This window comes from Nycticebus coucang, chromosome 18 (genome assembly GCF_027406575.1).
Source record: "Nycticebus coucang isolate mNycCou1 chromosome 18, mNycCou1.pri, whole genome shotgun sequence".
NCBI lineage: Eukaryota > Metazoa > Chordata > Mammalia > Primates > Lorisidae > Nycticebus > Nycticebus coucang.
Genome location: NC_069797.1, coordinates 37,957,120 through 37,976,421, shown reverse-complemented (window position 1 = coordinate 37,976,421; position 19,302 = coordinate 37,957,120). Strand labels below are relative to the sequence as shown.

Genomic DNA, 19,302 nt, shown 5'->3' with positions numbered 1-19,302 from the left:
CCCAGGAATTCCAGACCACAGTGGTCTATGACTCTGCCACTGTACTTCAGCCTGGGTGACAGAGTGAGACTGTCTCAAAATAAAAATTGTAACTTCAAGTTCATACTTCTTATAAGAAATTTATTTATTCTTGAGAAATAACAATAAATGATAAACAGATAGAGAATTAACTGTGTATTTTTTACTTATTGACTCTTCGAAAAGTTTGGATTTGTTTGGCTTTAAGTATGAGAGTGTTTCTGAGAGACCTACGGAAAACAAGGAATTGGCACTGTGTACCAATGACTTTTGGAAGACTATCTGAAATCCTGAGGAATCCTCAGAACAAAGAAATTAGACTTACGTTATCGTTTCATTGATTAGCAAGTTAAATGGAAAACAAAATGTAACTCTAAATTCAGTACATTTATCCTCTTAGACCCTCTCTATCATCTTATAATCAATAAAACACAGTGTCTTTGGGGGGACTATGGCAGTCTCATCTCACATAGTAACATAACCTAAGATTCTCTGCAGAATTCATGTGGATGAGACCAAAGAGCAGAGATTCTAAGTAACCAAAAGGCACATAATAACAGTGATCCAAAACACTAAGACCCTTAAAAAAAAAGTGGAAAATAATGAAGTAATATAATGTGGCCTTCCAAAAAATTACAATGCATAGCTTGTGAGCTTACATTTTGAGACATGCCTCACCCATTCCTAGTGCCTGCAAGGAAAGCCAGGCACACAACCCCTCCAGCCTTTCCATTTGCCCTGCACATCCTGCCCAAGCATTTCTGCACATGGCTGTTGTGTTAGTCCATTTTATGCTGCTATGAAAATTGTCTGCCACTGGGCAACTTATTAAAAAAAAGGAGGTTTGGGTGGCGCCTGTGGCTCAGCGGGTAGGGCGCCGGTCCCATATGCTGGAGGTGGCGGGTTCAAACCCAGCCCCAGCCAAAAAAAAAAAAAAAAGGAGGTTTACTTGGCTCACAGTTCTGCATATGGTACAGGAAGAATGATGCTAGCGTCTGCTTCTGGTGAGGGCTTCAGGGGTGAAAGAGGAACAGGTATGTCCCAAGGGGAGGAGGTGGTGCCAGGCTCTTTTAAACAACCAGCTCTTTCTTGTGAGAACTGGTAAAGCAAGAATTTACTTATCAGGAGGAGGGCACCAAGCCCTTCCTGAGGGATCTGCCCTCATGACAAATGCCTCCCACCCAGCCTCAATTCCACACAGGGGATCAAATTTCAACATGAGATTTAGAGGGGCCAAACATCCAAACTATATCCATTGTGTTAAAAACAATAAAAATACCTGCATCTGCCTGGCACACATAGCTCAGAGATCTCAGGACTAGTTCTTTCCTCACTGAGCACTTCCCTGACCACCCTAAATAGACAATGCCCTACCTCCTCCCCTTGCACATACACCCTCCATTTTTGAGTCTCAGGGGAATTTAATTACTGATAACTCTAATTACTATCAGAAATTCCTTGCATTTGTTTACTTCTCTGTGCCCCAAAGGAAGACTCTGGAGTCTCGTTTGTCCCTCATCCTCAATCCCCAGCACCTGTAAGAATATGTGGCTGAATGAGTAAGTGCTCGTGAAATATCTGGTGTTTAAATGTTTAGATTAAATAGTTTCAAAATTAACTAGAGATTGGGCGGCGCCTGTGGCTCAAGGAGTAGGGCACTGGTCCCATTTGCCGGAGGTTCAAACCCAGCCCCAGCCAAAAAAAAAAAAAAAGAGAAAATTAACTAGAGATGAGAACTACTTAACTGTTTCTTAGATGGGGTTTTCCCATCAGCAAGAAACATTTAGAATATACAGATGGTTTTTGGCCCTGGAAACCAAACAGAGCAGAAGACTGTGGAAAATGTTTGGGTCAACTGCCCTTGGATTGATTCCAAACACAATATTTCTTTCTAGACCTGAAAATCGATGGACATCATCCAACACAATATGATTACCAAAAATATCTGATGTGTCCCTGATCTGTAGTAACACATCAGGTTCCTCACTGAGCTTAGACATTCTTCTCCTCCTCATTGCTGCTAGAAGCCTATCTTTACATCCGTTCATCTCACTTGCTCTACTGAAAATCACACCAATATCTCTGGGAGAATAACCATTCCTGCAGAAAAATCGACATTTATCTGCCACATAGGTCACCATCTCATCCAAACTCGAGAATTCAACAATCTCAAAGTTGCCTGGAACACCCTGAGCCCATTCAGGGTCATGGAGCATCACCAGGGATTCAGGCAGAAGGTTGGGAGGAGGATTTTCTCTGATCCCTTGCATTATGTTTTGCAGGCAGTCGGCTATTGGGTCTGCACTGCGGACCACTCTGGTGAGCTCCTCTCTTGGATACTGGTCTGAGAGAGGGGGGAGACCAGTGCAACGCAAGTGGTTGGTCTGGAAGTAGTCCAGAAAGATCCAGAGAATTCCTCGGCAATTCTGTGCTCCCTGAGTGATAGTTCTTGCCTTCCGGTACCAGTCCCCATCTTCAGTGCAGAAATTCTGAGCTTCATCAATGATAATATGTTGAATATGATTGAAGTCTTTTCTCATGAAGGTTTTCCGGGTCACTGATTGGCAGCTGTTTTTCGTGCTGAAAATGTAAGAAACAAAGTCAAGTTTCCCCCAGTAAAACAAAGGAAGCCAATTTTACTCTTAAATTCCTTTGGCCATGGTAAAAACAATATGAACCTTAGCATGTATACTTACGGCCACACTAGCCAAGGCTACTCAAGAAAAGTAAGTGGGCTCAGCGCCCATAAGACAGTAGTTATGAAGTTTTGTTTGTTTTTTTTTTTTGGTTTTTTTTTGGTTTTTGGCCGGGGCTGGGTTTGAACCCGCCACCTCCGGCATATGGGACCGGCGCCCTACTCCTTGAGCCACAAGCGCCACCCAAGACAGTAGTTATGGCACCAGGCACATACACCGAGGCTGGCACGTTCGAACCCAGTCCTGGCCAGCTAAACAACAATAACAACTGCAAGAAAAAACAGCCAGGTGTTCTGGTGGGTGCCTATAGTCCCAGCTACTTGGGAGGCTGAAGGAAGAGAATTGCTTAAGCGAAAGAGTTTGAGGTAGCTGTGAGCTATGACACCACAGCACTCTACCAGAGGTGACAAAGTGAGACTCTGTCTTGAAAAATAAATAAATAAATAAAAGAAAGAAAGAAAAGAAAGTGAACTCACGCACACACATACAAAGTGAACTCAGGCTACAAACCTTATAAACTTCTTCAGAGGCTGGTTCTCACAGATGTAAAGAATGTGATCTGTTTCACAGTGAAACACATTCCTGATCTTCTCCATGATTTTAAGAGCCAGGACAGTCTTCCCCGATCCAGGCAAGCCGTGAACAAACAGCTCTTTGGTCCTGTGAAGGTCCTTTGAAAGCAACTCATACTGTTTATCTGTGAGTAGGTTCAAAACTTCAGAGCCCAGCTCATCACTTAAGAAGGATCTAAACCCAAACAAAACTATCACAAGGGACCGTAAAAGAGTTTCCACGTCCTCAGTTGTCATAAGGTTATAGGACTCTGGGTAAATTTGCAAATCTGAACCATAAAGAGGCTGTGTATTTCTGTCGGGATGCAGCAGGAAGACCAAAGGAGTGATGCATAATCTCCCAGTGTAGCCACCTCTGTTCACCAGCCTCTGCTTCAAAGTCTGGGCAACTATCATAGAATAGCCTTTGCACGCCATATTCCAGTGGCTGAAGATTGAGTAGAAGATTGGGGTATTGTTCTGGGAAATCAGAAGAGCTTCACAGATAACTCCCGGGTTCTCTGGCAGACCTAAGTCCACAGCCCAGCTTCGAGAAAAAATCAATACTCCTTGAGAGACAGAGCGCATTTCTGCATTTATTAATTCCCTGAGCCCTTGATGTTGTGAGAAGAGTTCCTTGTAGAGGTTTTCTGGAGTATACACCACTCTGTCTGATAATACTAGACAGAGAAGGAATTGGAATAAATGAGAAAATCATTAGCCAAGGTAGTAATCATCACTGTATGGAGTAGATTATATCAACATTTGGACCTTATCATGTGTTAACAGCAGGCTATACATGAGTAACAAAAAAGATGAAGCAATTCTTAGTCTAATGGAGCTGGTGATGGGTTGGTGTAAACAGAGACAGCAATAATTATAATATGATTATGATACAAAGTGGTGCATACAACTGGAGAGAAGTACACAAAGTATTATATGAGTACCAAGGAAAGGTACGGTTTAGGAAAGAAGAAAATATGAAAGTCTACATGAAGAAGAAGACACCTGGGCTCATTCCTAAAGGTTGATTTTGAGTTAGCCGGTTGAAGGACAAGAGTCTAGAGACATAGTCAAAGGGGGGGGACATAAGCAAAGCCCAGGGAAGAGAAACAGCAAGGTCTGTTCATGTAACTCTGAGCAGTTGGTGTTGCTGACATTTGCAGTGAGAGGCAAAAAGATGGAGATGGAGGGAGGCACTTGGGTGCCATCTTAACGCCTAACACAGATCATATGCTATAGGGTTGTGCCACGCTGTGAAGCAAAGCTACAGGTATGAAGAACAGATCAGTGGTTGCTGGAGTTTAGGGACTGGGGGAGAGTGGACTGCAAAGGGTCAGCTGGAAAGAGATTTTGGGGGATGATAGAACTGTTCTAGATCTTTTTTGTTTTATTTTGTTTTTGAGACAGGGTCTCACTCTGTTATCCAGGCTAGAGTATAGCGATGCATTCACAGCTCACTGCAACCTTAAACTCATGGGCTTAAGTGATCCTCCTGCCTCAACCTCCTGAGTTAAATGGGACTACAAGTGTGTGCCACCACATCCAGCTAATTTTTAAATTTTACATGGAGACAAGGGTCTTGCTAAGTTGCTCAAGCTAGTTTCGAACGCCTGACCTCAAACAGTCCTCCCACTTCAGCCTCCCAAAGTGCTAGGATGACAGGTGCGAGCCCCACTGCCCATCCTGCTCTGTATGTTGACTGTGGTGGTGGTTGACTCAAATCTCCATGTTTTAAAACTCTTAAGACTGCAGAGTAAAAAAACTTATGTATGCACATTTTTCAAAATAATTTTTAAAAGTATTTTTAATTATATATATTAAACCTTTTTAAGATTTTATATATATATATTTATTTATATATATATATAAAATCTTAAAGATATATATATCTTAAACCTTTTGGGTTTGTAAGCCTGAATTCAAAATCTAACTAAAAGTATAAACCCTCTTTCAAGGAAAAAAATCAAATGCACACAAAATTTAAATTTCAAATTCAGGGTAGAGTGAAGAGTCAAAGATAAAACCAGATTTCTGAGCTTGGTTGGATGGAGAACGGACTCTCCAACTGATAGAAATAATGCAGAGAAATCATAGCAAAATAATACTTAATATAGACTAATATGCACAATATACAGAAGAAATATCGGGTTGTCAGAATGAGAGATCAGTTTTGGAAATGCTCAGTTTGGGACACCTATGGCACATAGAGCTGTCCAGCAAGCAATGGGACACAGCAGCAAAGTCCGAGCTCAGAGAAAGACTCTAGTTATTTACTATACAAGTGGACTAACCAAAGTATCTCTGACTACTATTTCGATCTGACATTGTTCTGGAATAATTGGCCAAATAACTGAAACAAGTACGAAAGCAAAATGTATAAACACAGAAAAAGTTAGTTCAAAATTATCTTTGCTTTTGCATTCATAAGATTGTTAAATAAAATGTTTGGAAATGGAACAATACATATATTAAAACTAATAAGAGTTTTCCTACATGCCAGCAATTCCTAAGCAGAAATTATTACCACATAAAGACCCCATCTGGCAAGAAAATTTAATATATATAATAATACCGATAAAATTTTGAACAATTGAGAGAGACCATATTTCATTGATTATAAACGTACTCGAACATCCCTGAAGTCAGGATACATCTCATAGTTTAACTGGAATACTTTCTTTATTAATGTTAAATGAAACAATAGTGTGATGTGTTCTTAAGTTTCCCAAAGATGGTAAAAAGACTTGAGTAAATAGCCAAACATTCCATGTGCAACTATAAGAAAATTCACTATTATAAAAATGACAATTCTTTCCAAATTAATTTATCAATTTCATGTCACTGCCATCAAAATAATCTTATATTATCTTTTTTTCTTTTTGGTAGAACAAAATTATTCTAAGCTTCTTCTAGAAGAGAAACACCAAGATAATACCATGTTGGTGAAAGCATATTGGGGTACACTTTTTGAATTACAATTTGGCAATGTTTATCAAAATTACAAACAATTGCTACTGCTTGGAACTTATTCTTAAAGAACACCCCAGGTATTCTGTAGAAAAATGTATGTGGTAGCACTGCTTAAAACAGGAAAAAAATGACATTATCTAAAAGTCCATTAAAAAAAAAGAGACTATTAAATGATAGTTGGGGGAGGGGGGGTTGCAAAGTTCTTTTTTTTTTTTTTTAGCTGGATGATTGTTACACAGGCTTCATTGTACAATTATTTATTATTTGTATCTATGCACTTTCTGTATGCATAATATATTTCACAATAAAAACAACTAAATATAGGAGCATCTATCATAAAGAATACTATAAAATACTATATAATCAATAGAAGAATCAGATAAATCCAGGAAAAAGGTCATCATAAGATTTACATGGACATTATTCAGATTCAGTCCTGTGATTGCATATAGCTATTGCATGTTCATTTCCACTTCTTAATAATATTCTATCAAGTGACTATACTGTGATATATTTATCCATTGTTGTGTCTGCAGTTATTTTGGTTGTTTCCCATTTAAAGCTATTACAAATACTGAATTTACTAGCACTCACAGACATGTCTACCACTATACACGTCTTCTGATGCATATTTTTCTCTAGAAACTAGAAAGAACAGCTGAATTATAGAGTATGCAAATGACCAGCTACACAAGGTGATGCCACATTTGACTTTCTAGACCAATCTAACCCCCTAACAGCGATGTACAGAAAGTCCTGTTTAGCTATCGCCTCTCCAGCATGTGGTTTTGTCTATTAAGCGGTGAAAAATGATATTTACATGTGGTTTTGATTTGCATTTTCGCTCACCACTAATGGATTGAGCATCTCCTCGCAAATGTATTGAACAAATGTGCTTCCCTTTCTGGGAAATGCATCTTCATAACTATTGCCCATTTTTCTATTGGGTTGTTTGGACTTGTAAAAATTTGTATAAATCACATCTACATCTTCTGAAAAAAAGAAATTGTGGAAGTTTTTTATATTCCTTTGATGCCAATCCTTTGTCAGGTATGTGGATTACAAGTATCTTCTACAAGGTATCTTTTGATGAATAGAAGGTGTCGATTTAAGATATTTATTTATTTATTTATTTTCAGAGACTGGGGTCTCACTCTGTCGCCTAGATTGGAGGGCAGAGCCATGATAGAGCTAACTGTAACTTCAAATTCCTGGGCTCAAGCAGTCCTCCCTCCTCAGCCTCCCAAGTAACAGGAACTTGTTTGCCATAGGTCTCTCAGAAACTCTCCCAATACTTAAAGCCAAACAAATTATCATCTTTTCTGGGAGACAGAAACTCAAAGATTTAAAGAATTAGTTCTCTATTAAAAAAACAAGACCCGGGATGGGGCCGGTGGCTCACGCCTGTAATCCTAGCACTTGGGAGGCCGAGGCAGGTGGATTGCCTGAGGTCACAGGTTTGAGACCAGCCTGAGCCAGAGCAAGACCCCGTCTCTAATAAATAGCCTAGTGTTGTGGCTGGCACCTGTAGTCCCAACTCTTTAGGAGGCTGAGACAACCACTTGAATCCAAGAGTTGGAGGTTGATGTGAGCTAAGACACCGCAGCACTCTACCAAGGGTGACCAAGTGAGACTCTGTTTCAAAAAAAAAAAAACCCTGATATTTCCCAGAAGTAAGAAATGTAAATTTCTCACTGCAAGAAGAATGAACTTGTTCTAGAACTGATGGTTTTTTGTCATCCTCAGTAGAGTGCTGTCACATCACAGCTCACAGCAAGCAATCTGTCTCTTAGGCTTAAGCAATTCTCTTGTTTCAGCCTCCCAAGTAGCTGGGACTACAGGCACCCACCACGCACCCAGCTATTTTTTTAGAAACGAGGTCTTGCTCTGGCTCAGGCTGGTCTCAAACCTGTGAGCTCAGGCAATCCACATGCCTCAGCCTCCCAGAGTGCTAGGATTATAGGCGTGAGCCACCAGGCCCGGCCTCTCGTGGAGTTTTTTAAAATTTTTATTATTTATGTATTTTTTTATTTCAAGACAAGGTCTCATTCTGTCACCCAAGCTGAAGTACGGTGGCATGATCATAGCTCACTACAACTTGGTACTACTGGGCTTAATCAATTCTCCTGCCTTGGCCTACTGAGTACTAGGACTACAGGCGCTTAACATGCCACCAAGCCCAGCCTTAATTTTGTTAAATTTATCTATCTTTTTGTTTAAGTTTAATACTCTGTGTCTAGCTCAGGAAATCCTTTCCTACACTAATGACAAAATTATTGATGTACATTCTCTACCAAAAGTTTATTGCTGATATGTAAGTCCTTAAACGTCCCAAAACTGATTTTATCTATAATACAAAATAGGAGTCAATTGTTTTCCCAAACAAATGAACAGTAAGGATGTTCCAAAGCCACCAGCAATGACAAATTACCTGGAAAGTAATGTTTCTGCTGTTCTTGCAGACGTTTCAAATTCTTATGACAGCACACGGTCCTGCTGTGGGGTGTGGCAGATGACACACTCAGCTCAAGGACCATCTCAGGAAACCTAGAAAGATCTTAGGAAATAAAAACCAAGGGTTCAAAATGGAAAAAGTCATACCCCACCTTACAGCTGAGTGGTGCTGCAAAGTCTTTCACTCAGTCTCAGCCACAGCCCATGGTCTGTTGTGTTTTTATCCAAATCAGCTCATCAAAGACTACTGAGGGGTTTTTTTGGTGGGGGTTGAGGGAGACACTAACGTAGAGCAACAGTTTTTAATTTAATTATATTGAAACAAAACTATTTATCTTTTTATAGTATATATTTTTAAAAGAAATATGATTAGAAGATGTGAAGGTCAGTGGATATAGATTCTGAAATGGATCTCTGTTTTCTCTGGACTTTTGAAGAAAGTCCCATTGATTTTCTTTTGTCTAATTTCATCTGAGGCTTTCCTTTTCCAAGGTAGATGCATGTCACTAGCACTACTCTGTGGCTTCCCAGTCATTACATCTTGGCTCCCAAAAGGAAAAATGGGAAAAGAGAGGGAAAGCCATAGTTTGGTCATGTTTTGGTTCAAAAATGGAAGTGAGAAGGACATTTGCACTAGAATGTTGACTGCAGCTCGACTGATAATCACCAAGTCATGGAAGCAACCCAAGCGCCCATCAACTCATGAACAGATCAACAAACTGGTGTATGTATACCATGGAATACTATTCAGTCTCAGAAAAGGATGGAGACTTCACATCTTTAGTATTCACTGACATGGAGTTGAAGCACATCCTTCTAAGTAAAGCATCACAAGAATGAAAAAGCAAGTACAGTGAACTCAATACTAATATGAAACTGGTATGTAACTACACACCCATACAAAAGAAAAACACAGGTATATTCTAGTGAGGAGGATGAGGAAGAGGAGGGAAAGGGGAAAATTGAGGAGGAAAGGTGCTTGGTAAGTTCAAATGTGCACAAGGTTAGGCTAGACAGCAGGCCTCTTGGGTGAAGAGCTCAACTACAACTTGAACTTTACCTTAGAAGTGAAAACAATGTAACCCAAACATTTATATCCTTAGATAAATCTGAAATAAAAAATTTTTTAAAGGAGGAGACAAAAACAGAAGTGGGGGAATGAGAAACAGAGACTATTTAATTCAGGGAACTATACAAGATTGGGAAGGAAAGTGGCAGTAAGTTAAAGAGGACTCGTCTGTACATGTGGGGGGAAAGTATACAGTGTATACTAAATAATTTAGGAATTTCCTAAATAATTAAAGGCAAGTTCATAATTGAGGAGGAAAAGAAAAGACTAGAATATATAAACATGAGAAAGGATGTGAAAATAGAAATAAGGAGGTCGAAGAGACTCCCTGCACTAGCCTCTAGTGGGGTTACAGCATGGGGCATCTGTTGAATGCAGAATATTCAAGATGGTAGAGGGAAGGACAGGCAGTGACCCCTCCTGCATCTATAGGCACTAATAAATCTGGCATCTGCAACTCAGAAAGAATCTCTCTCCTCAGATTCCAAAGAATACCATAAGTCCCTTTCCTCTCTGCCCAGCCCACCAGCAGCAAATGTTACGATCCCTGTTGGCCTTGCTCCCTGACCTGGGTCGGCTTCCATCATCCAAGCTACCCATTTCTTTGTGGCCAGTGGTTTCACACAGTTGTCTTTCACTTCCCAGGAACTAGGGTCTTTGGCAAACACAGCACAGCAGAATCTCTCCACCTTGATCGCACACACATATCCACGGAGGATCCCCTTATCGCGTACTTCAAGGAATTTAATGGACCTTTGTAACTCAGGCCTCTGTGTGCAGAAATGATGGACGGTTAACTTCTTAATACAGCTATCCACTGTAGTACTCAAGATGGCTATTTGGTGTGTTTCACATCCAATAACTTGACGGGTCTCATCATGTACACCAAAAAACACATATCCTCCTTCGGTATTAGCCAATGCAGAAATACACTTGGGGAGTCTGTCTTTCACACATTGAGACACATCTGCTGAGAACATTATAAATTCGACGTGTGTGGACTTGGGAAAGTTGAGTTTTTCCAGATACTGAAGCTTCACTCTATCAAATAAAGCAGCAGCCAAGGCCTTTATGTTATTTTCATACTGTACCCCACACCGAGCTCCCTGCGGACTTAAGGAGTGAGAAATGTTTATATTCACAGGAGCCTCAGCCTTCCCTCTGAGGAATGCCAGAGCTTCCTGGGGGTCCACAACAGTAGTCGATGCTCTCTCTCTGTAGTACAAATTGGAGCACAAGGTAGCAACTCGTACACCTGCCTCTGTGTTCCATGATTTCACAAAAATCCAAAGGAATTTTTCTTGCTGCAGCACATCTAAACAGCTGCTGAAACTTGGGGGTATATTCAACTCTAGTCCATGAATTTCATAATCATAGTCCTCATTCTCACTCTCAGCCTTGATCACACCCCCACCAGAATTCAGCAGAGCACATATTGCTTGCAAAATGGTTTCATTTTGTTTCTCCCACAGTTGAGGGTTCGTTTGCCCCATTTGCTGGGTCCCAAGGATGATTTTTCCCAAATCTAGAACATACTCGGCAAAGTTTGTTTCCAAATTAATCTTGAGGCTCATCTTCTCAGCACTTGGTATATTCCTAACCTGAAAGGTTCTCCTGAAAAACAGAAAGATAAAACCATTAGAATAGGATGAGACTAGGGGAGGCAGGAAAATCAACAGATTAAGGCCACTTTTCTGAGGTTGGTCACTTCATTTATTCCCATACAGGTTGAGGCCAGATTCATGCATAAATTAAGTGAGTAGGGCAGGTGGAAGAGCCAAGCCCACTGCCACCACAGAAATAATCAAAGGCTATTTTTCTGCTATGATTTTAGTAATTTCTGCCAAGTTCTTTGAGTGGCAAGGTCTCTTGGGTCAACTGCAGAAAATAAAAAAATTTACAGTGATACTTGTGCTCTGGAGCTGGAAAGCAAGTGGAAAGCTTTCAGAGGAATCTCTTCAGTGTCTTGATGTTCATTGTTTTTCCTGGTTCTTTGTCTTTCTCCTCTCACTGAGACTCAATGGGTCTCCAGATTGTTTTAAAGCTCGATTTGCGAAGGAACAAATCTGCTTGCATTGGCAATTTATCATTGTTGATCTGGAGCAGATCCTTCAGCTCCCTCTGATAGCTTCCCTTGGTTCAAATGGTTCTCATCTTGTCAAAAAAATTATAAGTATACATCCAGTTCGTTTTCTGTGAGCAGAAGCCCTTAACGGGCAGTTTGAGCTAGAAGGGCATAGACAAGACTGAGCCTAACACCACAGCACCAGGACACAGCTTGTCCACATTCAGCTTACTCCATAGTAACTCCCCAAAGCATTGAGGACTGCTACATAAAAAAAGGTACCTTCGTGGAAAAAAAGGATCTGAGATCCAGTAGGTAGTAAATCTTAGGTACACAACGTAAACACTGACAAAGAGAGTTCAGGGGATTGCCAGGAAAAGCTGCATGTTCAAGCTGCCAAGAATGGCCACTGGAATGGGAGGTCCTTGGTGAATTTGACTATATCCCAAATCTAAACCTAGCCTTATAGGATCATAAAATGAATCTTTTTAGGACCCCAAAGTTGATAGGTCTGAAGGAAACTGATTTACTACCTCAAACCCAAACTGAAGCATCTGAGCCACAGTGGTACTGAGTTACTGTGTAGTGAGAAATGTTAACTGCCGGGGAATGGAGGCACTCATTTCAAAGTAACTTACCCTCTGCCTGTAGGTAGAGGGCATGTGAAGCCAGATTTCAGAAGGTTGCTTGATAAGTGTGAAATTAGTTTAAAGGGAGATTTTTATGACTTGTTGGCCTCAGTATCCAATAATTTCATGCAGCTCTGCTATAAGGCAATAATCAAAAGGAAGATGGCATAGTACAAGAGCAAATAGCTCAGGTGGTGGAAGGAGAAAAATCCAGTTTACACTCTTCCCCCAGCGTTTGCCAGTTGTATGTCTTTGGGAAAATTCTTAACCTATTTTTTAAATATTGATTTATTTATCTGGAGATAGAGTCGTGCTCTGTCTTCCAGGCTAGAGTGCAGCAGCAGCATCATAGCTCACAGCAACCTCAAATTCCTGGGATCAGGTGATCCTCCTACCTCAGTCCCGTGAGTAGCTGGAACTACAGGTGCTTACCACCACACCTGACTAATTTCTCTATTTCTTATGTAGACATGGGGTCTTGCTAATTTGCTCAAGTTGGTCTTGAACTCCTGACCTCAAGCAATCCTTCTACCTTGGCCTCCCAGAGTGCTAAGATTACAAGTGTGAGTCATCGCACCTGGCCAACTTAACCTGTTTTTAAATACTCTGAAATAAAAGTAAAAGAATTAACTGGCTCGTCGCCTGTGGCTCAAGCGGCTAAGGCGCCAGCCACATACACCTGAGCTGGCGGGTTCGAATCCAGCCTGGGCCCGCCAAACAACAATGACAACTACAACCAAAAAAAATAGCCGGGCGTTGTGGGGCTCCTGTAGTCCCAGCTACTTGGGAGGCTGAGGCAAGAGAATCACTTAAGCCCAGGAGTAGAGGTTGCTGTGAGCTGTGATGCCACAGCACTCTACCCAGGGCGACAGCTTGAGGCTCTGTCTCAAAAAAAAAAAGAAAGAAAAGAAAGCTCTCAGCTGGGAAAGAAATAAAGAATAGATAGGAAATAAAAACCATAAGGCATTATATAGCATAGCTGGAAATAAAGTGATAGTCATAATAATATAAATATTGTCCTAATCAGAAATGATGATATAATTGCATTAGCAGGATATAGGGAAAGAAGGCCCAGACTAAGAAGTGTTAGAGAGCTATCCTCTTCTCTTCCAGATATAGACAACATCTGCTGTGGTCTGAATATCTGTGTCTCCCTGAAATTCATTGTTGAAATCCTAATTCCCAAGGTGATGATTTTAGGAGGTGGGGGCCTCTGGGAGGAGGAAAGAGAAAATAAGGGTGTTGTTTAGAAACATAGAAACAAAATCCAAAAGAAAAAGCTAAGCAAGCAGGAGGTGGGGGGTAAGAACAAGGGGTGACTCATTTTCTTACTATGTTTTACTTACCGGTTCTCACTATATATATACATATTTTTTTTTTTTTTGCAGTTTTTGGCTGGGGCTGGATTTGAACCCGCCACCTCCAGCATATGGGGCCGGCGCCCTACTCCTTTGAGCCACAGGCACCACCACTTTTCTCACTATATTTTAAGGAACTATGACTTGTGAAACTACATACATGAGACTTCCACTTCCAGGGACTACTCACTTTCCTGTTGGAAAGAACTAAAATATTTTTGAAGAAATAATACCTGGAAATTTTCCAAATTTGATGAATACTATTAAAAACAACAACAAGATCAAAGATGTTCCACAATCCCCAAGCACAAGAAGCATGAAGAAAAGTAAATCAAGGTGCATCATAATTAATTTAATTGAGCATCATAAATTTCTCAAAACCAGTGATTAAGAAGTAAATCTTTAAAGCATCCAGAGAAAAAAGGCACAGTACATATAGAAGAAAAAAGGATGACATTAGATATTTTCTTTTGTCAGAAACAAGGCAAACAGATAATGCATCAACATCCTTAAACCCTGAAAGAAAAAAATAGCTGTCAACCTAGAATTCCATGCCCAGTGAAAACACCTTTCAAAAATGAAGGTGACTCCTGAACAAAAAGAAAACACAATTTTGTAAATGAGCAAAGAACCTCAATAGATGTTTCTCCAAAGAAGATTTACAAATGGCCATTTAGCCTATGAAATTATGCTCAACATCACTAGTCATTAGGGGAAAGCAAATGAAACCACAATGAGCTACCACTTCCTACCCGATAGGATAGTTATACTAAAAGAAAAACCTGAAAATAAGTGTTGGTGAAGATGTGGAGAAACCGGAACTCTTTTTTTTTTTTTTTTGCATGTTTTTTTTTTCTTTTTTTTTTGGCTAGGGCTGGGTTTGAACCCACCACGTCCAGCATATGGGGCCAGCGCCCTACTCCTTTGAGCCACAGGCGCTGCCTGAGAAACCAGAACTCTTATACAGTGATGACGGCAATGTAAAAATGTATGGCTGCTGTGGATAACAGTTTGCGGTTCTCCAAAATATTAAACATACAATTAACATATGACCAGGGTGGCGCCTGTGGCTCAAAGGAGTAGGGTGCCGGTCCTATACACCGGAGGTGGCGGGTTCAAACCCAGCCCTAGCCAAAAACTGCAAAAAAAAAAAAAAAAAATATGACCCAGAAATTCCACTCCCAAGTATACATCCAACAGAATTGAACCTAGGTACTCACACAAACCTTTGAGACTCAGCAAGTCACAAATGATGTTCATAGTAGCACTATTTGTAGTAGCCAAAAAGTGGAATCGTTCCACATGCTTAGGGAAAGAAGCTATACACAAAAGGTCACTTACTGTACAATTGATGTGAACTACCTAGAAAGTCACTGAAACAGAAGTGAGACTGGTGGGTTCCTGGAATTGAGGGACGAGTAACTGCTGAATGGGGTTTGATTAAGCAGTGATGAAAATGTTTTGAAGATTTACAGAGGTAGTGATTGCACAGCATTGCACTAAAATAGCACTGATCTGCTCACCTTAAAATGGTTAGTTTCATTTATGTGGATTTTTACCTCAATGTTTTAAAATTACTTTTTAAAATGAGGGTGAAATAAAAACTTCTTCAAGCATACAAAAGCTTCAGCTTCAGAATTCATTAACATGAGAACTGCAATACCAGAAATGTGAAAGAAAGTGCTTCAGGCAAGAAGAAATTTGAACAAAGGGCCTATTTTCCATTCTAATTTCTGTTATAGTATTAAGTCTCAAATTTCAGGTTAATTCCATTGAAAAAATGAAACAAATGGGCTGCTGTTACATCAACATCTTTAACTCCTCAATGTTGTTAGAAGTTGTTTCCTAGTCTATACTGAAAAATCTTCTCTAGAGTAATCTTTTCTGTGTTGGTATGATTCAATTATGGTCCGAGGAAAAATTAGCCAGGCCTGGTAGTGAGCACCTGCGGTCCCAGCTATTTGGGAGGCTGGGGCAGGAGGATCGCTTGAGCCCAGGCATTTGAGGTTGCAGTGAGCAAGGCTGAGGCCATGATGGCACTCTAATGCAGGGGGTGGGGGGGAGAGACAGAGAGAGAGAAAGAAAGAGAGAAAAGAAAGAAATTGAGAAATTGCAGCCTTTTTGAATAGCATAATGAGTGTTGAAATCTCAGACTTGCCAATCCCTCCAGGCACAGTGAATCATCCCTTTCTCTGGCTATCATCCTGCAGGGAAGTACCGCCCTACTTTCTCCCCTCTCCTTCTGTCACTTAGTAGACTGGCGTCACAGTGCTGTGTTCAAGTAACCCCTTAGTTTACTTTTTACTTTATTTTTACTTCACTTCACTTAATGTTCCATGGAGTCACGTCACTTCACTTAACGGCCCCAAAGGGCAAGAGTATTGATAGACAATTCAGATATGCCAAAGAGAAGCCATAAGTACTTTTTTTTTTTTTTTTTGTAGAGACAGAGTCTCACTGTACCGCCCTTGGTAGAGTGCCGTGGCGTCACACAGCTCACAGCAAGCTCCAACTCCTGGGCTTAGGTGATTCTCTTGCCTCAGCCTCCCGAGCAGCTGGGACTATAAGGGCCCGCCACAACGCCCGGCTGTTTTTTTGTTGCAGATTGGCCGGGGCTGGGTCCGAACCCGCCACCCTAGGCATATGGGGCCGGCGCCCTACTCACTGAGCCACAGGCGCCGCCCCATAAGTACTTTCTTTAAGTGAAAAGGTGAAAACACAGGGGCAAAAATCACAGTGTATAATCTTACAGACTCTCTTCCCTGCCCCGCAGTTCCAGGCATCCCCTGCGGGTCTTGGGAATATATCCCCCGGGATGAGAGGGCCTACAGTAAAAACCTGTGAATTTCCATAATCTAGCCCAGAGTGGACAAGGACGTTCCCTCTTCTTCCACTTGCATGGAGGTAATATAACTTGTAAGTGCTCATTTTTAAAAACAAAAGAGTTTAAATGTTGTGACATTTAAATGCCTACTTCTGGCACAGGATGCTGGCAGGGTTGCTTACCAGGTTTCCGCCGGAGGAACTCTCCCTTCCCTTACCACTCCCCCCCCTTCGCCCCCCGACTTCCCCATCAAGAATCAGTTTCTGTTTCCCCACCTAAGGCAGGCACAGCCAGCCTCGCCCCCTTCCGATAAAAGCCAGACTTGAGCCACCGCCCTCATCTTCACGCAAAGGCTGAGCTCTGAACCACCACCCCCGCCCCGCCCCTTGGGTAAGTCTCACAGCCGCGCACCCACCTCTCCTGCGCTAGCCCTAAGAGATGTCCTCCTGTCTTCTGGCTCCTACGACAATCGGACGGTCCCGTGCGAAAGGGAAACCAAACTACCCACCGCAGCTCAGCCCCTGCGGACAGAACCCCACGAGGGCTCTAGTTAGACACTTTATTAAGGATACAGAGCCTCCCGGGCGAACCCAGGAGCCTGCCCACCCTGTCCCGTGTTAGTTAGTTGGGAGACTGACGTTCAAAGTCAGGGGCTTACACAGCCTCCGGAACACAGCCAGGTGTAATAGACTGGACACTGGCCTTATTTGTCCGCAGACCACAACTCACTTGACTTCATCCTCAGTGGCCTTGGTACCCAATTTAGCCGTTTCTTTAAAGTCCTCCGTGCCCCTGAGCTGTGGGGAAATTTAACCAGGCTTGGTTGGGTCAGATTTAGGCTACACTGCTCCGCGCCTTCACTGCTCCGCGCCTTCCCTTCTCCCCAGCTTGCCCCGCGTTCCAAGCTTTCCGGCTCCAGGGTCTTCCACAGCCCGCTGTGGCTGGAAGTTGCTCCGGAGACTCAACAACCACTACTCCCGAGGCCAAATGTGGCTCTCCTGGCAAGGTCTCCTGGCAGCGCCCCAGCCTGCGGAGCTGTGGTCGCCTTCGCCACCGCCCTGTGGGAGAACCGGCGAGGAACTGGGGAGGTTCTTGGAAGATCTCTGCAAGTAAGCGCGGAGGACCCGTTACCTGCCAGCGTATCTCCTCTGAGGCGCGTCTCCCTCCCGGAGTGAGCCACGGAGCCTCCAAGTCCAGAGTCCTCAACCCTACAGGTCCCGTTCCTTATATCAGCTGATCTCGGTGACGCCTCACCGGGCGGGGCGTCGCGCTGACAGCCCAGAGGTGTTTACACGGGCTGGAAACCCACTTCTGCAAAGATGACAGCCGGGTTAACTTTGGGTGGACTGGGGGCTGAGGAGGCTTCTTTGTTGCTTCTTGTGTTCTCTGCTTAATTTCTTTGAGATTTGTAGTTCTTAACTCCACCCAGGGAAGGAGATCGGGGCACAACCCCAAGTCCTCCCAACCTCCCAGCCAGCTTCGGGTGTGTCCTGGAATCCCCAGTCGAGGAGTCGCCGCGCAGGTCTCCTTGCCCCACACCCCCAAGTCCCTGGATTCCTCGAATCACTCCACCTGCAGAGTGGTGGGGGACTCGGTAGGTGGGGGACTTCCACAGAGCAGAAGGCGAAGCAGAAAATTTAGCCTCTGCTTTCACGCCCACCCGTCCCCAGTCATAACTCGAGAATGTTGATCTGCCTCCCTTCTTTTGCGGGTGCTTTAATTTGTTTATTTTTACTTGGGGGGTGTTTTAATTTGTAAAGGGATGATGCTGCCTCTGAGAGCCCCAACCAAGAACTCCCCTTCCTTCCCTACCTCACCTCTCCGCGTTAAGTGTGGCCGCTGGAGCGAACCTGGCAAGCTTGGCCAGGGCGTTTTGGTGATGGGAAAGAGAAACTGTTCTTCGAATTCATCGCCCACTGCAGACTTCATCCTGGACTTACGCGGGTTTCAGTTTTCAGTTTGTTGTCTTAGTTCTGTTACCAAATATGTACTGGGCGCTCGAGAAGGGTCTGGCTCCACCATGCCCGACCTCTCGCGGTGGCCCGCGATGCTGCCCTGCCGGGTGGTGACCACAGCCGGACCGGAGCAGGCTGCCCGGGGGCGAGTCTAACCCGCACCCCCGGGTGTAAGCCGCACTTGACTCCTGGAGCATTCAGTGCAGTCCTGACCCCCCCTGCTCCTCTCTCGGCGCTTTCCTTCCGCCCTTCCAGCGCCCTCTTAAAATTCTGGTGGGTGGGCGTTTCTCCTTCTCAGCTCTTCCAACGCCCGCTCCCAGAGCTGCTGGAGTCCCCCCTGCAAGACCTTGTCTCTCCCGCCTTCTGTCCAAGAGCTCAAAGTTGCAATGGACGGGCTGAGGGAACTGAGGCCGCCTGTGGAGCTGGAGCCAGGTGGAGAGGTGGCTGGGAGCGCTTGGCAGTCTCCCTCCCTTCTCAAGAACCCTCCAGGGGTTAGGCCCGATCAGACGCCTTGGGGATGAGGTGAATCCTGAGCTTTCAGCTAATGAGAAAGGGACTGGAAACAAGGTCACTCTAGGAGGCTGCCTAGCTGCCCAAGCGCATTCACACCCCTGCCCAGAAAGGAGGCGGCTCCCGCGGTGGCGCAGTCCCTTCTCAGGACTCCTGAGCTGTCACTCCGCACAGAGGGTCCTGCAGTGCTGAGCGGCTGG

At 43.1% G+C, this 19,302-nt stretch overlaps 1 protein-coding gene across 2 annotated transcripts; it reads right to left on the bottom strand.

The window, feature by feature from the left end:
- Positions 1 to 1,775: 1,775 nt before the first annotated feature.
- SLFN5 (schlafen family member 5) lies at positions 1,776 to 18,818 on the bottom strand. 2 transcript variants are annotated; one of them, XM_053570084.1, is made up of 6 exons: positions 18,455 to 18,818; positions 17,769 to 17,948; positions 10,330 to 11,375; positions 8,670 to 8,795; positions 3,225 to 3,945; positions 1,776 to 2,598 (listed from the first exon to the last, which is right to left on the bottom strand). In XM_053570084.1, the coding sequence occupies exons 3-6, from the start codon at positions 11,333 to 11,335 to the stop codon at positions 1,788 to 1,790; spliced, it is 2,664 nt and encodes an 887-aa protein (XP_053426059.1). In that variant the 5' UTR covers positions 11,336 to 11,375; positions 17,769 to 17,948; positions 18,455 to 18,818; the 3' UTR covers positions 1,776 to 1,787. The 2 variants fall into 2 exon arrangements, with proteins under 2 accessions (XP_053426059.1, XP_053426058.1); XM_053570083.1 differs by lacking the exon at positions 18,455 to 18,818 and having other exon boundaries at positions 17,769 to 18,089.
- Between the last annotated feature and the right edge of the window lie 484 nt (positions 18,819 to 19,302).

Excerpts from the sequence above, each read along its gene's own strand:
- SLFN5 (XM_053570084.1), bottom strand. The coding sequence starts at position 11,335 with ATGAGCCTCAAGATTAATTTGGAAACAAACTTTGCCGAGTATGTTCTA. Across the intron at positions 3,946-8,669 it reads GCAGAAACATTACTTTCCAG|TATTATCAGACAGAGTGGTG; the intron begins GTAATTTGTCAT and ends TTCTCTGTCTAG. Across the intron at positions 2,599-3,224 it reads CCTCTGAAGAAGTTTATAAG|CACGAAAAACAGCTGCCAAT; the intron begins GTTTGTAGCCTG and ends TTACATTTTCAG.